Here is a 19,466-nt window from a genome sequence, read left to right as displayed (position 1 = left end):
TAAGGTTTGCTGGCTTCATTTTGCATAATTGTTCCTTACAGGCAAACGCACGATCCTGGCAGGCGATGAAAATGTGACATCTATAGCGAGATTGGAAACTTATCTTTGCATTGCTAGCGCTGGGCCTCTCTCGCAATCAGCACTTGACTGTCGGAACCATTTCAACAGCGCAATTTCCACGGCCAAATTCTCTCTCCCTCCCTCTCTCTCTTTTCCAATAATGATATTGCTGTTTCACGTCAACCGTCGAAATTCAAATACGTCAGCTGCTTTGTATTTGCCTAGCAACGTTTATTATGCCCTTCCGCGCGAGCGTCAGCGCATTCGAAATTTTTATTTAATTCGAAACGGAATTATGCATAGAAATTGATTATTTATTTTAGCTTAACCTGTCTCTACGTTATTTGGTCACGACTTTATTTACAAGCTAGTTTCTTTTAATCGCAGGTTGGTCAATAAAGTTGAATGTAATAAGACACAACGGGCAAAATTGATTCAGAGTAAAACTGAACATATTTTTTATTTTAGTTTTTCTTGTTACCAAGCGACAATGTTAATGAAGGTATTTAGCGTTTGAATGGTGAATTTAAGTGACAGGTCCTTTTCGGTCCAGAAATATACTGAACTGTGGTCGCGACTTAAACATACGAGTCCCATATACGACTATATGGGACAAACCAAGGAAAAACCACCTCAACAGTTGTACGGATGAAAATACAAAATATACGAACATTCGGTGCTTTCCGATTTTTCTTTTTCTCTCCAACGACATCTCGATATCCTTACAAAAGATTCCGCGGAACAATTGTTAAATTTGCAGACTACAAGGGAGACGTTCAGAGAAGGAGGTTTTCTGTCTCGGTCGCAAGACAATGTTTGAGCCGTGATGTAGCAGAAAGGTTAGATGATTCTGAAAACATCTACCACTGCCTACTGTCGCCAGATTTGATCCGAAAAATATTTTGCAGCTGCGACTGAACAGTGGAAAATGTCCGCTACCAAAGTAACTTGAACGTTGTCTTACCGAATCTCCGGTTGCACTGTTTACCAATTTGCGGCGCGTCGCTTTTGAAGTTCGGCAGTCAATATTATTAAAAAAAAACTGCTACAAGTAATTGTGATGCTCTTTCTGGAACGTTTTGTTATATTGAGTAAATAGTTAGTTAACCCTTTTAATTGAGTGAGTTACAGCATTTTAACCAACAGTGAATTCGTCGGCAGCCGTTCGTCTCGGGAGACGATGGTATAGCGTTATGTCGATGCGGAGCATCGTCTCGAGTGGCTATAGAGTCCCACTCTGGAGTGGCAGTCTGTTGCAAATAACGCAGACGAAGGAGGATGGTGCTACAGCGAATACATTCACTGAAATTTGAAAATAAATGCGATGTGTTTTATCCTCTTTAGTTTTGTCGTAGGTGTCACTCTTACGCAGGCGCTAGGGCATTCGTTTTTTTTCTTTGACTGTTTTCTTGCCGCATTTTCTGCAATACAACATTTTAACCAACAGCGAGTGCATTCACTGAAATTTGAAATAATGCGATGTGTTTTATCCTCTGTCTTGTCGCAGTTTTGTCGCAGGTGTTACCCTTACGCAGGCGTAATGGCATTCCTTTTTTTTTCTTTGACTGTTTTTTTGCCTCATTTTCTGCAATATGTGTATTTTTTTCCGGTTTCTGCTTCATCATATTTCGTCGTTTCTTTTATATTACATCGTTTTCGCATGTGATAGAAACAACTAGTTCAACACTACCTCACTTTGTAAGGTCAATTATCTTTTTCTCCAGCTTCTCAGCGGTCTGGAATCCTAAATCCTTGCCTCTGATTGGTGTCGTTAAATGGCGCGCTCCAACGGTCCAGATTTTCCCATCCGGATCCCGAGTACGGACCGTTCCGAAATTTCCAACTTAAGCAACTTTTCAAGCTTTTTGTTACTCCGTAAAATAGCGTAGAAATGGCGTAAAAATAGCGTAAAATGTTAACTCAGTGTCACATGTAAAATCAGGACTATAAATTCTGCAAACATTATCGCTTTTTGTGCCCGAACGCGCACGCCAGGGGAAAAAAATTAACAGGTCATTTGCCAGCCATGGTCGTCCATATTGGGTAAAAGTGTCCTCGATATTGAGTACGGACCTTCAAGATCAGACCTCGGGCACAGTTTTTTTCCAATACCGACCTCCCGGCCGGCAAATAATATATATGTCTGCATACGAGCCAAGTGGCCCATCAGACCGGTGCTTATCTCCGGTTTCAGTAACATGAAGCGACTACCCTGGGCACGAACCCGGACCGTCCGATCCGGAGTCCTGCGTGCTAGCCATGAGGCCACCGAACCTCCACTCAATACTTTATAAGAGTCTTTATTTCTCTTCCAGGCTAAGAAAATCACTTTTATTTTTTTTAACTGTTGAGAAGAAGCATTGGTACATTCAGTGGAGTTTCACAGGAAGAACGTTCAGTAACAAATTAGAGACCCAATTCTGGCAAAAAGACTTCCTGCCCCTTTTAAGTTAAAGGCAGGTGTTTCGGCAGAGGCAAGGGGGAGTTTTTCTTCTTAATTGCTTGTCATTCATTTGTCGTGAATTCTTTCCGGTAACGAGGCTCAAGCCTTTTTACGTTATCAGTGAGACAGACAACCTACGCACTTCCCACCTGGTTGTTGCTTTTATTTTCTCATTAGAACGCGGCAAGATATAGCCTTAGAGGCTGCCAGTGTGGAATTTGTCAAGATCGGTAACTTGTTTTCCTATCTTTTACTGTTCGGGTGTTTGTTCCTGTCTACATTTGTTTTTCCTGTTGGGTTCTATAGACGTGAGTTGGCTAAAGTTGCTTGCATGCCGACGTTAGAATTAACCGTTGTTGTTGGTGGTGGCTCTCGTCCTTGAAGGCTAAAACAGGCCGCCTCAAGACGATTAATAAAGCAGCTATTTTAGTTTGTTTTTGAGATAAGAAGAATTTAATTTTCATAGATGTTTTCATTGGCTAGACGGGCAGTTGTGCTTCCACCTTGATTAGAGGCAACTTCACTGATTGTCACTGTGGTCGTTAGCTTTTCATTTGATTAGTCTGCGATAGTCATCCGAAGGCGGTTTATTTACATATTTATAATTCGTCTTTTCGTTATTTGAATGTGTTCCTTTGACTTCTTTTTTTTACCGCGGTTTATCAGGCAGATAATAGACAGAGAGGGAAATATTCCATTTCTACGGAAATTTTTCGGTTTTTCTATCATTAACGTATAAAAGTAGCATCCCACTGTTGTATTTTGAGTCTCGTGGTTAGTAACAAGAGATGCAGAAACCATCAACTTTAGATTTTCATTATAACCATTTTAACCAACTTTTTTTTCAAACAAAATACTATTTCACATCTAGGTGTATTTTTGAACATTGCCAATAAGCAATTCATTTATGAATGCTATTGTCTGCTTTAGAAGCAAAACAAAATTAATACTCAACCCATGGCGACATTGCTAGAACCCTGGACTCAATACAAATGTTCTTTTCTCAGAAAAAAAGTGTTTGTTTCGGTGAGGTCGAGTTGTCCTGTTGTTGAATCGATTTTTCCACCCGCCGTAGGTAATCGTAGGAGTGAACTGTAAGTATAAAAGTGTCTATACATGGCATGAGTGGTTGCAAATCTCATGTCGAATTCATTGCATTTGCAGAAAGTGATGTTGTTGCAATGGCAAAACGCTGATTTAGTTTACCGTATGATACATGGTAAACTCGTCTTTTGACCCGTTAGTAGTTAACCCACCCATGTTTATTAAACATTTTCGTCTTGCAATGGTAATGAGAGACAGCACGATTCCACGTCGCACCGGCTCTCGAACGAAAGCACCGGTCATTATTTTATAATCATAAGTTGTCTGCAAGCCAACATAAAAAGAAAAAAACATGATACCAGATGGTTGTTCAGAACCCGATGAAAAAGAAAAACAATAGCTCAGGAAGAAAACATAAACTAAAATGAAATGACAAATACTGTGCGTGTGGTTTTAAACAAACAGCGAAGACCTCATGTACGGCTTTTCTATTTTCCAACGCTGGAGAAGCTGTGAGTATATTTTTACAAGTAGCACCCTACTCAGCTTTTCAGTTATTAATTTTGGGATTTACGTTTCCTTGATTTGTTGAGAACAACGGAAAAAAAGATATCAATCACATCAAAGTTGTTCAAAATAACAAACCGATTTATAATCTTTATTGAAATAAGAAAACGTCTTATATATTTTCAGATAAAGGCGAGTTCAAATTGTTGATGAGATTTCACCTCCCCGATCGATTAGAAGATAACTGGTTTTCGAATTTTGCCAGAAGAAAAATTTGAAACCTTAATTCCCTGTGGTGATTTGAGAAGGCGGGCAAGAGTGAAAAACATCGACCGGCAAAAGCGGAGATTATGTTGATGCACTTCAAAATTCTCTTTATTGACATCAAAAGAATGTATCGAAATCGGTAAAAAGAATTTTTGTTTCGAGGTAAAGACAGAAAGATTAACGTTATGTATTGTTTTTCCTTTCTTTTAGTCCTGAAAGTAGCAGCGTGAGATATGAAATAATCATTTATTGCGCTCCTTGAAATATAAGCTTCGTTTCAAGCTGCAAGTTTTAATCTAAAATTGTTTAGCGGTGAGTATATCATGCTTTTTGCTGCATCAGTCACTCCTTGGTCGTTTTTTCTAGAATAATCTGCCTGGTCAACCCATGGTGAATTCTGTTTTAGCTGTAAGTAAGCTGTTTAATGTTCATAGTCTGTTTTAACCATCGAGAGTAAGAGCATTGTGTCAGTAGTCTTCGTAGTGCAGCTTTTTTCCTTTTGTTCTAGCGTGCTTGAAAACTTGAAAGATCAGCGAAACTCAAAGGCTTACGCTTTTCCAGTTGAATTTCGTTTCTTCGTTTCTTTTTTTTTTCTTGGCGGTTCGTTTTTATTTTCTCTTGTGTTTGTCGATTCTTTCATGGGAAAAGTGTATAATAATTTGACTGACGTTTCTCGTACTCGGCTTAAGAAGCTAAAATATATCGCTTATCACAACTAATTGACGATTTCGTTCGAAAGCAAATCACTTAAATAAATGTCATTTATGTTCAATTTGAACGACAAATCTGATGGTGTATAATTTTTGCCATCTTGTTTTGCTGGAAGGACACAGTCATTCATATGTCAAATAACCTAGACATTTGACCCTCGCGTTTGGAATTTTAATTATTTTTTTTTTTCACTTCAGCTTTCTGACATGAATAAGTAAGTACTTTACAGTTTCGCTACGGAAATTGTCGAATTGTTAAGGTGTTATCGAAAACTGATTAACAAAAGCGAATTTCCATACGCCTAAACTAACATATTTTGCCTTGGCGTAGCTTTAAATTGAACAAAATAAATCAAGTGAGAAATACTCAGTCCGCAGTTTTTCAGATGACTCGAAGCAGTGAATCCTCCAAGACCGATTTTTCATAATTCATTGATGAATTACAGTGCATGTTTAATTTATTTTAATATTTAGTTTATTTAAAAAAACGCATACAATGGCCGTCATATGCCTTTGTTATGCGGATGCTAAATAGACCAGATGAAAATTATTACTTTTGGTAATCAGTATAGTGTTCCAGCGAAAGGTGTTTTCTCGTCGGGCAAGTCTGAACGTTGTAATGATGTGATTATTTTTTGGTGGAAGAGGAGTACTGTGCTTGAATATCCAACTAGTGAGGGATAGTGTCTCTTCAGTTAAATCCTCTTCGAAGTTATATTTACTTACACGTAGTAAGTATTGCACGTTTTTATGCCGTTTTTCTGATCACAAAATTCCTAGTTCTCGCGTAATCATATTCATTCTAACAAATCTCTATAATGCAATCCTTTCTGACGGTATCGTACCAGGTTTATTTCGTTATTTTAGTAAAGGCAATATTAGCATCTTAGTTACGTCATAGCATTATCACGTTTGAATCACGGTGTAAACGAACATGACATTAACACACCCAAATGAACGAGACGTCGAGCTGTATCTATCTGTTTCGATCGGATTTTTTAAGCAGATAAAAACGAGCTCTTCGGTGTTTGAAACATGGGTCAAATATTTGGTGCAGCTCAAATGTGTGACTTATTTGCATAATGTCACCGAGTTAGTAACGATATAAATGTTGCCATAATACCCTTGGTAAAAACTATGGTTTTGTGCGCGATGTTTCGGCAAATCACCACCAACGGTAACTAGGGAGATCGCGAAAATAAAAGCTGCTTTTGGGTAAAGAAATTGTAAAACGTGATAATAAGGAAATGTTAACTAGTAAACAATCTCCTGCAAATGCAAATGTAGAGTCCTGGAAAATCGTTAAGAGTCTCCGTATTGGCGGAATGGTGACAAAGTTGTTTGATGTTAAAAACTAATGCGAGGATCTGAATGTGGGACATTCGTGTTAATCTAGAACTTTGTTGATCTGTCGTCCCCACAAGCCGTGGTCTGTGTCTCAAATGCAGTGACAATACTTGACATTTCTCAAAGAAAAGAATTTCACCAAGTCAACATATAAATATTTCATTGTTGCTGTATAATATTGCGCTGTACAACATACAAAGGAATGAAAAGTGCTCATTGACTCGGAAAAGTGGTTGAATCCACTTACAGTTTAATGGCAAGGAAATTGATTTTTTTTTTTAATTTTGAAGGCAATTGGTGTAAGGCTGTTATTTGAAGAAGCGTGAGGGCCGTATCGATACAATATTGTTCCAGTTCCCATTCTGCAGGCTTACGAACAGGGTCGATCTATATAATCCTGTAAGAAAGTGAACGAGATCAGAAGCGTGTTCGTTCTTTTCCAGTTTCGCTGAAAAACAAGAGAACCATTTATTCTCAGTGACAGCCCGCAGCAGTGTCAACAACCTTGCCTTCGTGTATTTTTAAGCCATTTCTCTCAAGATGATTCCGAAATCATGATCTAGAAGGCAAGGTGCGGTTTCATCCAGCAACGTCTTTCTTTTGAACATAGTGTTTTCCAAATTGACAAATCGGCAAAATAAATCGCTAGCGGTCTATACCACGGATCACAAATCAGAATGCGTATCGCATCGTGGAACAGTTCGGTAAATAAAGATGAAGTTTGTCGATTAATTTGTAGCGCTTAGGGTCTTAACCCTGGAATGACCCCTCCCCCTCTGTATAGTTATGGTCGTGTAATGAGTCGAAGTATTGTCAGCGTTAATTTGTTTAGTTAGAAATACTACCCTTTGGAGTGAAAATGGATTTGCCCCACGTCCACAATACAAAGAGATTCTGGTACCTTTCAGGAGTTCCGATGACCCTTCCCGCCAGGTCCTTTTGGCGGAGTCCACTTTTCCCCTCCGCTACATTTCCCTCAACCCCCCTCTTATAATAATGTTGCAGTCCATGAAGATAATTTTCCTGGCGGATGATTTCCTTCATTCTCTTCACCTGTTCGTTTAACAATGTATTGATAATGTAGGAGAAGTCGATGTCGATCAGTTTTTGTTAGGTTATTCATGTATGTATTGCTGAACAGTCATTGTTTAAAAAATGTTCATCTGCATGTTCATATTTCCATTTCTAGTTATATCGAGTCTGTTTTATTTCAATTTCTAGTCACAATCATGGTATGAATCACAATAATAGTTATATTTAATTTCGCAAAAAAAAAAAATCTCATGACAACCGAGAATGACACTCTTTTACAAATTACTTTTGTAATATTTAGCAACTTTCATCAACTACGGAATCAAACCGTGGATGGGTTAAATTAATGTAAATCGTTAGTAAGAGGTCATCAACACTTTTTCATCAATTGAAGGTGTATTTCCTGTTTTTAGTTGACCACGTTCCGGTGACACTGTTTATTTTAGTGATTAAGACTGGTGTTCGAAGACGAACTTTTAAAAGTACTAGAGGAAAATGTAATCAATCTTGTGCTAAAAAAGCGTTTAAAGTTGCAAGCTTGCCCCCGCTTTGAGGTAGCTTGCTCTCGGTAAGTTTCTCCCCATTGTCCAATATAAACATCCTACACTGATAGATTCAATGTTTTGAGTGGTTTTCCGGCAGACGGCATTAACTCGAATAACTTTCAATGGCTCACTGAGACCAGCCTGTCCAACCCGGACAGGAGTTTGACGTTTATTTACCATTACAGGTGTTACGCGATATACGTATTTAAGTGGAACAAAAATAATTTTTCGCTCATAAAATATTATATCCGATCAAATAGAATCATTTGTACAGATACGCAAAGCAGGAGGGATCATTCGATGCTTGTTACCTTTTGCTTGATTGCTTTTAAATAAAACGACTTAAAATCTTGGGGCTTACTGAAAGTTGAGCCATGCAAGTTTAGTGTAGACTTTCGTCTACAAAATGAAAAGGTTTGTTTTTACTGATCACAAAACATTTGTTCGCTCAATTTGCTTTCCACTTTATAACTCATCCATTTCCTATGATCATGTTCACGCCAATCAACGTTGGCGAGTTTTTGACATTTTTGTTGTATTACCTGTCAGGTCTTCAACACGTACGGGAAGTCTTATAATATGCAGGTGCATATCTCAAACCTTCCTAGCTACAGAAAGCAAAATTAAGATGCTGGTGAGTATTCTTGATATTTTTTTTTTTGCATTATCTCTGCCGATATTTATTTGAACGCTTGGTCCTGAAATAATTCACACGTTGTTTAAAATTTCTTCTTTTTTCGTGTGGAAATTTTTAACAAGTTATACCAACGACGATTTCATAATATCTTGCTCGTGTTCATGACAGGTTGTAAAAATATGCGATATATAAGTGCAGTCGTAAAAAAATGACATCTTATCTCTTTGATAAGATAGTTATATTACATCTCTAATATATAGCTCTTTTCTGTCGCCTATGTTTTATTTTAAAGCAAGGGTAAGCGATTTACATTTGAAAGCAGGTTTTCTGTTTATAACTTGGGAGGCGCGAAGAATATACTCACTTTCTAATCCACCAGCTACAGTCACTCTCAGAAGCTGGTATTTGTGATGCCAATCATTCATTCAATCAGGTACCAAAATTTCACTAGGGTTTCAAACGTAAACAGGTGAGGTTTAACCAAAATAGGTTGTAGTTAACTTGGTCTCCTGCTCAAAATAACACCATTCTAAGCTGTCATTTTGAAGAGGAACATGTAGCAAAATGGCGAGAGAAATATGCGTCGGTACGGGTAAAGACAAAAGCATTTTAAAGAAGAACGACGCTGGACGAGGGGAGAGTCGGTGGACGAGAGATGGACAAGAATTTACTTCAAAACGCACGGCTATTATCTGTGCAACAAAGTGGTAGCGAAAAATTACATCTTCGGCATGTCATTCTCGTTAGATCTTTCCGAGTTTCGGTTTTATCCGGCCCAGACCTCCCTCCACTTTCCTGCTTACCGCCAGCTGCACCCAAGAAATAATCAAAGTAAGCTCTTACCTTGATAATCTCTTGCTGCACTCGATTCAGTGCAAGAAACTTCAGGACATTTGACGGCGGTCAAATAGAGGGCAGAAGTTTGCAGAAAGAAAAAAAAAATTGAATTAAAAAATAAGGTCTTTTTTCACTGTTCAAAGTTCAATACCTTATCAGTATCCCGCTAAGTACAGTTTTGAATCCTTTTCTTCAAAAGGGTCTAAGAGTTTGAAAACTGGACAATGTGGATTCGTCGTCGCCATTTTGTTAAAGTAATTTCTTCGGATGCACACGTAAGGAGTATCTAAATTTAGAAACTGCCTTAACTTGTTTATTTGAGAAAATGAAAACATACTTATTGCACTAAGCAATCTTTTTAGAGATCTCTACTAGAATTGTTTAAACCTTACTCGAAAGCAAAAGAAAAACTGCTTGAACTAGGTCAGGTACGGACGATATACACTGGACTCATGACTAGAATAGGAGCTAGTGTAGCGTTCTAACTGCATTCATTTTCTATAATATCAATTGACGAAATTCCAATTAAAATAACCAGGACTTTGCTTCTCCTTGTCGAATTTGGTGCTGTTTGTTTCTTTTCATCCGTTCAGTGTCGTGTGATACGGTATGTTTTATCGATTTCTCCACTTGTGCACGCTGGAGGGAAAGGAAGGAAAATGTACCCTTATATTTGAATGTTGAATTAAACGTAACACAAAAGTTCGGTAGTTTACAAGTGTGGATGGCAGGCCAAATCGTATAAATAAAGCTGCGTTTTCAAATTTCTCCGCCGTAGTGTGGATGCTGCCTAAAACAGGCCGCCCCAAAGATAACTAGTCTAGGTTGTTTTTGAGATATAAGAAGAATTTTAATTTTCGGAAATGTTATCTTTGGCTATACTAGCAGTTGGGCTTCCTCCTTAATTAGAGGCAGCCTCACTCATTTCTTCGGCGTAGTGTGGACGAGACCGTTTATTATTCGGTAGTTACTGATTTCTTTACCGTTCCTTATTAACTTGAATAGCTACCTAAAACGGTACTTAATCCACAAGTGTTTTTATCAGCTGACAAATCTGCTGTCGTATATCCTATTAACACTATGGTAAAATCCCGTCTGATTTGCTTCTACGTCTGAAGTGTACATTTAAAAATTTAATTTGAAAAATTTAATTTCAGTGAATACTGACTACGCTGCCTTGGAAATAGTGTATTGAATTTTCTTCCTAATTAAATAACAAAAAATAGCGAAACAACAAGCAGTTTGCATGTCGAAATAATAAATAACAGCTGTTGAAAAATGCCACAAAAAATGAAGTTCGCCACTTTGTTTGTTTTTTTGACTACAATATTTTGCCAGCCTTGTTTCATTTGCCCTTTTTTTTTGTAATTTGTCCACTTATCTTTGCAAGAGCAAAAATTTTTGATATCTGGAAGATTAACATTTTTTTATAGATAGCTTAATGTGTCTTAACTCCTGATCCGTTTAGTCTTGTACTTCAATGGTTAGGTAAAATCTTCAAAGTTGTGAACATTATATTTTAGTCATTTTTCGTATTCAAGCTCTGTCGCTTCGTTTTCGTGTTACAACTATTTTATACACGCTGCATATAGCGGAATCATAAAAACATTGAGATTTCTTACCCTCGGATATGGACTGCTTTTGTTCCGATTCTAGTATAGAGACACAAAAACAATATTTTAATTGTTCGTTTGATCTGTGCCGATACGTTTGTACAATGGTTTTCTTATTGCATTAAGGTCAGTGTAAGCCATAAATCATCGGCACCCTGCTACTCTTTCATCCGATCGGAGAACAGTTTTTCTGAAGTAAATGTAATCCTAATATGTTTTCAAACCGTTGTTCTGGTAGCTTCTAACACTTCCTGTTTTCAGCTTTCAACTTTCTTTTTCCTTCTTTCCAAAACAGATTGTCTTTATTTTCTTGCCCTTAATTATCTGTCACGTTTCTGACGAATCTATTTACCATGCACAAACACCGCTCTCCCGGACCGTTCATTTATTGCCAAGCCAGTCAAAACGCAATTGTTTCGAATGTCAAAATGCAACATCAACAGTCCATATATGGTCATAATTGACACAAGTGTTTGAGTTTGATTGCCTAACTGTTACACTTAAACGCATTTTTAATATATTCTGGTTAGGTACACAAACACGAACATCACACTGTGGTTGATGGCTATCGTAAATTTTCTTTCCGGGATGCAATTTTCATAACTGCATTTAAATCCGTCTGGAAAGAAAGTTTGTATTCCGTTAGGTATTGAGTCTTTTTCACCACTCAGCCTTCTAACTGCTTTTTCCTTTGTCATTCATTTCCATTTACAGGAGTTCCAGAAAATTGCTTTTGTAGCTCGATTTGAGTGCACTGAAAAAACCATTATGCGCTGGTTTACAAGGCAGTAAAATAAAAGCAGAGCACAATAGTAAAACAAGCAGCACTCGACTAGCTTCGGGGATTTCGAACGACAGGATTGAAACAACTGGATCCCGATCGCTTGGTTCATCTAGACGATCTTTTTTTTCTGACCTCCACGAGGAACTCAGGGAATTGACGGTAAACTGATATTGGAGAGTCTTTGAAGTGTGCGAACAAGCGCCGGATTGACAAGGACGCGCTGAGCAGATGAATGACCGCAATATAGGAACTCGCTTTCCTCCGTTTAAAGCCAATTTTCCACGGTTTTAAAGCACATTTTTAACCTGGTGCCTTAAATCTATCAAACCAAAGACTACAATGCCTCGCTCAAGGACTACGCGTTTGTACGTCGTTTCACTTGCGTTTATCGTTTCCACATTAGTATTTCTTATATTGGTGTCTGTCACCGAAGCGGATTATACTGTAGGCCTGCTAATTCCCATGTACAAGGCATATTACCTACAGAAGGGACTTTATTACGCCTCCGCGATTAACATCGCTATGGACGAAATAAACAGGCAAGAGAACCTTTTGCCTGGGAATAACATTTCTTTTATTTGGAACAATACTGATTGCGAGGACGAGAGCAAAACCATACGAGCGTTAATGTATCAGATGTACGAAGCCAAAGTCTCCGCAATCATTGGACCAGGGTGTACTTGCAACACGTCGGCCAGAAATGCAGCCGCCTTCAATGTACCCATGATATCTTACGTAAGTACACATTTTCTGTTTACACGTTTGGTAGTGTTTCAATATCCAAGCTTATTCATGTCTTTGTCAAGCAATTTCAACACGAGTTTCCATTAAGAAGTGCTGGTTAAGACCAGCTTTAACAACTTTTTCCGTTGACGTTTGTTTAGATAAACTCTTTCAGGCCTTTAATAAATGCACGTTATGCTGTATTTCACACGGCTTTACTGGAGCACTGACGTGCCACATGTACCGGAATCGAAAGAACGCAGAACAACATTTTCAACCGGTACACCTGTCTTTACAGAAAGCACACTATGCGACTAGCTCAAAAATCTCCATTTTTAGGCTCCAGAAAACATTGCTGAAAAAAAATCTCTTATTTAATTAAAGTTCCCTGGCAGATGTCTAAGCTATGTCTACCTATCTTGTCTTTGCAATTTACTATTTTCTTACGCTTCTAACTATCATTGTTGAAAGTCACCTCAGGGTGCCAAATTGACAAGCCTTTCAGCTTTTCTCTGATATAGTGTTTTCACTTATAAATTCACCATGGTACACTTATTAGTTATTTAAGCATTGCCGCAATTTCTTTTTTCTTTTTCTTTTTTTTTCCAACTACATAAATTTAAGTTTGGATCAAGCCGAGAGGAAGTCTGAAATTGTTTAGGTTGTGGGAGCGGACACTGTTGTTAATTAGAACATGAGGTAAAGGTAATTAAATTGATAAAAGGAATGAAACTATAAATTCATGGACGTGTTTAAGGCAGGAGGGCATAGAAAAGAAAAGATCTCCAACCATCAGCAGACTGGTTGTCGTGTAAAGCACGATAAATCTTTGCTCTTTATTCTTTCCTGTCTCATAAATACATGGAAAGTGCCGCAATGCTTGATGCTTTTATATAGAACGCACTGAAAAGGGGAGAAAAAAATTGCTGTTCTGGGCTAGCTTTCGAACTGTAACTGTCAAGGGGATATCTTAAATATATTTTGAGTATTGAAGACTTGCGGCTGGAGAGGAAAAACAAAGTAAAGTTTATTTTTCTCCTCCGACACAAATTTAATGAATTGCATTATCCGGCGGTAGTCAAACTTCCTCCGACGGGCTCACACCATGTTTGATATTATATTTATAATCCAAGACCTACATAAACGTTCAGAAAAATCACAATTTGTTTCAAGCTTCATTTCAGTTTAGATACCGTTATTAGTTTTTCTTTCATATAGGGTGTATTACGTATGAATGACAATGGTTTTATCTGCACTAAGTGAAGCCAAACAACTTTGTTCCCTTTCAGGGAAATTAAGCTCGATGAATTAATTTTTAACATGAGTTCTGAGAATTTCGCGGTTCATCAACAGATTTGATTTACTCTCATGGTTGTTGTCACCTGTCCGCTTAACCATTCACTGTTGGAGTGAAGAGATTAAACTATGCTTCGGGCCTTTTTTCGGAAAACAACAACGAAGGCTGAATTATTAATGTTGCAGCTAAATATATCCTTGTGTGTTGTCATCTTTTTCTCCTGCCTTAAAGCTTGGAGAAAGGCGCGCTAAGCATGTCGATCCGGAACGAAAATGTAATAAACTATGAGACAACAAGCACACTTATATGAAGAAACACAAGAAGAGTTAAATTATCTTCAATGAATACCTTGAGTCCAGTGAAAATTGCAATCTACAAAACAGTCTCCAGGCTGTTGGGAGTTACTCTTAAAGATATTTAACAGTTATTTGACGAGGTTGAGCAAAATATCGTGATTTGTCAATGGCAAGCAGATCAATTATTTGCCGAAGCCGAAGCCTGAGGCAAATAATTGATCTGCAAGGCACTGACAAATCAAGATGCTTTGCTGTAAACGAGTTCAATTATTGTTTTATCGTTCGATCACCAAGTTTGTTTTCATATTTCAATCACTCTGACAGCCCAGGGAAGCGATCTGCCTTTTTTTCACACAAGAGCCCGATTACAATTACGCATGAGTGGAATATTATTTGCAGAAGACTATTTACAGCAAAACACTTATTATGATTTTACGCATGAGCAGACCATCATTGGTAGGTATTAGCTGAGTATGTTACAACCAGCGAGGTACACCATGCTTGATAGTTTTTCTAACAGTTTTGCCGTCGTCGTCGCCGTCGTAATCCAATCCCCAAACTCTACTTTCTTCCCGCCCTTTTTAGAGGTTGAACCTTGGCGGATAAAAAGAGAGTCTAGGGCCTTTGGGCAGTTCTTTGCAGGTCACGTGGTGGGCTTTCGGCCAATGAAAAGGAAGGAAAGTGCATTGAATGATAATTCACTTTATCTCGTCGACAGAGGAAGGCAGCAGAAGACAGTTACAGGCAAGCTCAGCGCAGACACCATTAAACATAATTTACAATTCCTCTCACGTGATTGTCTGGGTTAGATTTATTATGAGCTTATTGACTGATCAGTGGATATCATTTGGTCCAAGAGCATGCATGCCTGTAAAATAACCGAGAGCTCATTATTTTCTGATCCACCCGACCAAACTGTTTGGTCAGTACGAGAGTTCTATCATACCACCATTGTTGAGCTTCAGTGGTTTAACAGAACTTTCTGAAAACGTCTTCGCGCATGTCCTGAATTGCGCTTGCTAATCAAAATGCTGGATTCAATGTCAAGGTGTAAGGTAACTAGCTCACGTCGACCCTTGCGGACCTACACAGTTCATCGTGGTGCTGGTTTCAAAACGATTGCTTCAGAGGGTCAGTACGGTGGTATGAATGACATTTCAACAACCTAATTATATAACAGTTCCTTATACACAGTGTAACTCGGTTAAAACGGACACCAACACAAAAGCGTCCATAATGTCTGAGTTTCCGTACAAGGCGGACACTCAGAGTAAACCTCACAGAGTCATGTTTTATCGATGTAGTGGACTGATGTAAAGGGCTAGTAACTTTGCCAGCTAGAGTACGTCACTAGGGTCAAAGAATGTCCGTTGTCCATATTTACCGGTCTGGTCCGGTGTTTTTATTAAGCGGGCTGATGAACGAGAAAGTCGAACTTTTCTTCAGGACAAAAACAAGCTCTCCCGATCCATAGTAAGCGGCTGTCTGTAGAAGGGGGGTCCACTTTATTACCTACATTTGTATTGTTACAGCGTAAAGTTTTTCAGCCTTAATTGACAATCGGAAAAGATTTGATCGGCTAGGATTCGTACTTTTCCCGCCAGTGATTATTTCACGACGTCTTTCATTTGTGTTTCTTTTTGGTCTCTACAGATGTGCAGGAGTCCAGAACTTTCAAACAAAGAGCTTTACCCGACATTTGTAAGAACTTACGCCCAAACTACAAAACTTGCCGAGAGCGTGTTGTTGTTACTCGAGAAGTTTAGCTGGACTAAAGTGGGCATCTTGTTTGAAGGAACCAGCAACTGGGAAGATATTAAAGACAACATGAAAAAGCATCTGAGACTGAAAGGGATTGAACTCAGGGCCGAGAAAGAGCTTCCTAAATCGGATGATTTTGATAAGAGTCCAGAAGTACATAAGCCTGTTATCAAACAGATTTTGAGGGACATCAAAGATCAAGCTCGCAGTGAGTGTATTTGTAAATAAATGGTACTGGACATGCAAGAATCAAAGCACAAATGGATCTGCAGTTCTCCTTCATTATGGAAGGATGACAGATACACTTTGTTGATCACGACTTAAGGCCAAGTAATACAAGCAGCATGCACTTTCCTGCAGCTTTTCGTGCAACAATGTTGCTTTGCAAGTTAAAAAGCGTTAGTGCGCTTATAAACCACATCTGTATTGGCCACACCCGTTATGCAAGTCGCGGCCAACATTTTGCGCGGATGAAGTAAGCTGGATTTCAACTTTGAGCATTACGTTGCTACAACTTGCAGTACTTTCCAACTTGCAAAATAACTTTGTTGCGTGGCAAGTTGCAGGGGAAACTTGCTCGTATTACTTAGCCTTTAAGCAGCTCTGTTTCCTCTTCCGTCGCCTCGCTTCCTTCTGGTATAGGGAGATTCATGCTGACGTCATTGTTTACATTTTTGCTCATTTGCATACGGCTTTGCGTACAGAAGGACACATGTTAGATATGAATTGACTCCAGGCAGCTAAAGAGCTAGTGAAACTTGATACATGGTGAAATTTTTAGCTCTCTGGGTGTAATACTCAAGGAGAACGGCGGTCTTTCAAAAACTGCAAAATTTCTGGGTGGCAAAGGCGCTAATGAGCTCATACATTCTTTGTATAATTTTGAAATTTTAAACCTGTGTTGCACAAAAATTATTTAATACATCATGCTCATATTCATTGGCAGAGTTAGTCGTACTGACCTTTCAGTATTCAGAACTGATTTATGTGTACCTCCATCAGCAACTGAATTGCTTATGCTAATGAGGCAAATATTGTAAACAAAGGTTCTCCTATTGTTCTGTAGGAGTTTCTTGTCGAAATTGAATGGTTTGTTTTTGGAAGAGATGCTCTTGGGAAACATGGTGTATCCTTAAGCATGTTTCCGACGTAACCACCGGAACCTTTCAAAATGCATGCTAGAGTACTTTCTGATTCGACTAGAACAATAGCAAAGAGAAGCAGGGGACAGGAAAGAGTATACAATGATGCAAAGTACATTCCATTGGTTGGTCTGCCACTGACCGATTGTCAGGTAAACGAGATATCTGATTGGCTACAGGGTGGGCTAATTAACAATTAGATTATGAGCTCGAGATTTCTATTGCGTATTAGGATAAATCTACTAGCCTTCTATCACGAATACTGCTCTCTGATTGGCTACGCTACTCACTATCTATTCTGTGATAGACAGTGAGTAACGTAGCAGTGTGCGCTTGTTAACAAAATGACGGCCGCTTCTTGGCATTTTCGAAGTGTCTGTGAGTAGAATTTAGATAAAGTTTTGAAAGACTAGCAGATTTATACCTAAACAATTAGATTATTCGCTCTCGATTTCTATCGCGCGATAGTTGACGAGTAAACTATCACGCGATAGAAATCGAGAGCGAATAATCTAATTGTTTCTCGAGCTCATAATCTAATTGTTTTAGTATAAAACAATCAGTATAATCTAATTGTTTTAGTATGCTTAAGGATACGCCATGTTGACCAGGACGTATCTATCACTCAAAGAAATTGAGAGCGAATAATCTAATTGTTATAGTATAAACCTAAAATTAGGAGCAATTTATCTAAATCCTCCTCACAGACACCTCGAAAACGTAAAGAAGCGGGGCCCATTTTGTTAACAAGCGCACACAGCTACGCTACTCACCATCTTCAACAGAATAGACAGTGAGTAGCGTTGCCAATAAAAGAACGGCATTCGTGATCGGACGCTAATAGATTTATAGCAATTACCGATAGAACAACACACACTTTATTGCCAAAATAGGAAAATTCTTGATCACAAAAAAAAGATAATTGAAACAGAAAATCATGTAAATTCATCCAGAATAACTTAAAAACTAATCGAGCTTGCCCTCTAAGGATCCTCTAATTGTAAAATAATGAAAACCTCTTAAATGCAAAGAGTCGATTCTCCAAAGAGTGAACTTCCTGAACTGATCTACTTGTGACTTATTTATTGCTAAGTTACTTTATTTATAGATATTTAGTGACTTAATGATTTATTCCGCTTCCCTATTTATTGTTGCTGTTTTCTTTTTTCCCCTTATTTTATCTCCTTACTGCTCAGTTCCCCTTTTAAGCTTTATTGCCAACCAACTTCTTTATATAAATAAAATTTAATTTCAATCAGCTCGATTAGCTTTTAAGTTATTCTGGGTGAATTTACCTAATTTTCTGTTTTGATTATCTTTTCTTTTTTTTTTTTTGTAACTAAGAGTTTTTCTAATTTGGTAACAAAGTGCGTGTGTGTTGGTTTAATTGATGATCTCCTTAATTGTTATTTTCTTTTTTATTCATAGTCATAATCATCCTCACTGAACTCTACCTCGCTCGTAACATGCTCATTCCTGCCCGCGAGGTCGGACTCACTGATGGAGACTATGCGTTCATAATGTTTGAGCTCGACCACGATGGAGTCTTCAGACATAAGGAACACCCAAGTTCTTGGTTTACCATACCCACAGATCCAAGCGATCCCTACTTTCGCTGCAAGTTTCAGCAGGCGTTTGAATCCGTATTGATGATAGCGATAAATGTAAATGAAAACAAAGAAGGAGAATTCAAAAAATTTCAGCGTGCCGTTGTGAAGCGCTCTCCAGAAAAACCTTTTCCCAACAGTACTATCTACGAAGGACATCTTTTTGGTAACCCAAAACTACCCCTTGCAAACGCAACTCCGGTAAGTTCATAAGTGGCTTTTTATTCATTTTTTCGTTTAATTAAATCTGTCTGAGATCGCCCAAATTTAAAATAATAAAAATAATCCCGTAGGCTTTGAATTGCTCATGCTCAAGACAGGATTAATCCTTTTAACAAAACCTTTTACTCGACAGCCTCCGATATTTGCTGCGTTTCTTTATGACGCAGTTTACCAGTATACTATCGCCTTGAACAAGACGCTCGCAAACAACGAAGAACCCAACGGTGGAAACATCATTTCCAAGCTGCTAAATAATGAATACAACAGTGAGTCAACGCCTTTCTTGTGTTTTATTATTAACTTGCAATGCCTTAAGGGGACATTTTCCCTAGAACTTGTTACTCTTTCCAGGTATTAGTGGTCAGCGAATATTTATTGACAAACATGGAGACGCTGAGGTCGACTTAACTCTTTTGGACATGCAATGGGAATACTCAAGTAAGTCGAGAAAGAGGTTATTGCTACATGCAGTGTTAATCGTGGTAGAGCGGTTTTCAATCGAGTGTCGTAAAACCAAACGCAGAGTAATCACTCTAGCCAATCACTTAAAGCCTGGTTTTCACTGGCGACCAAGCAGAATCACAAGCACAAG

At 38.4% G+C, this 19,466-nt stretch overlaps 1 protein-coding gene across 4 annotated transcripts in view; it reads left to right on the top strand.

The window, feature by feature from the left end:
* The window catches only part of LOC110051583 (atrial natriuretic peptide receptor 1-like), a 46,157-nt gene that overhangs the window by 7,328 nt on the left and 19,363 nt on the right, over positions 1-19,466 (top strand). For 3 of the 4 annotated variants that reach the window (XM_020757628.2, XM_020757631.2, XM_020757629.2), the window contains exons 2-7: positions 8,505-8,589; positions 11,757-12,561; positions 15,796-16,111; positions 18,474-18,853; positions 19,008-19,140; positions 19,226-19,312. In XM_020757628.2, coding sequence (XP_020613287.1) covers positions 12,166-12,561; positions 15,796-16,111; positions 18,474-18,853; positions 19,008-19,140; positions 19,226-19,312 — 1,312 coding nt within the window. In that variant the 5' untranslated portion in view covers positions 8,505-8,589; positions 11,757-12,165. The remainder of the gene's footprint in view (positions 1-8,504; positions 8,590-11,756; positions 12,562-15,795; positions 16,112-18,473; positions 18,854-19,007; positions 19,141-19,225; positions 19,313-19,466) is intronic. The other variant, XM_020757632.2, reaches the window with a different exon arrangement.

Source organism: Orbicella faveolata, unplaced genomic scaffold (genome assembly GCF_042242905.1).
Source record: "Orbicella faveolata isolate gen_17 unplaced genomic scaffold, um_ofav_v1 contig_2, whole genome shotgun sequence".
NCBI lineage: Eukaryota > Metazoa > Cnidaria > Anthozoa > Scleractinia > Merulinidae > Orbicella > Orbicella faveolata.
Note: the sequence above shows the minus strand (reverse complement) of the source record. Positions and strands in the feature narration are given on the sequence as shown.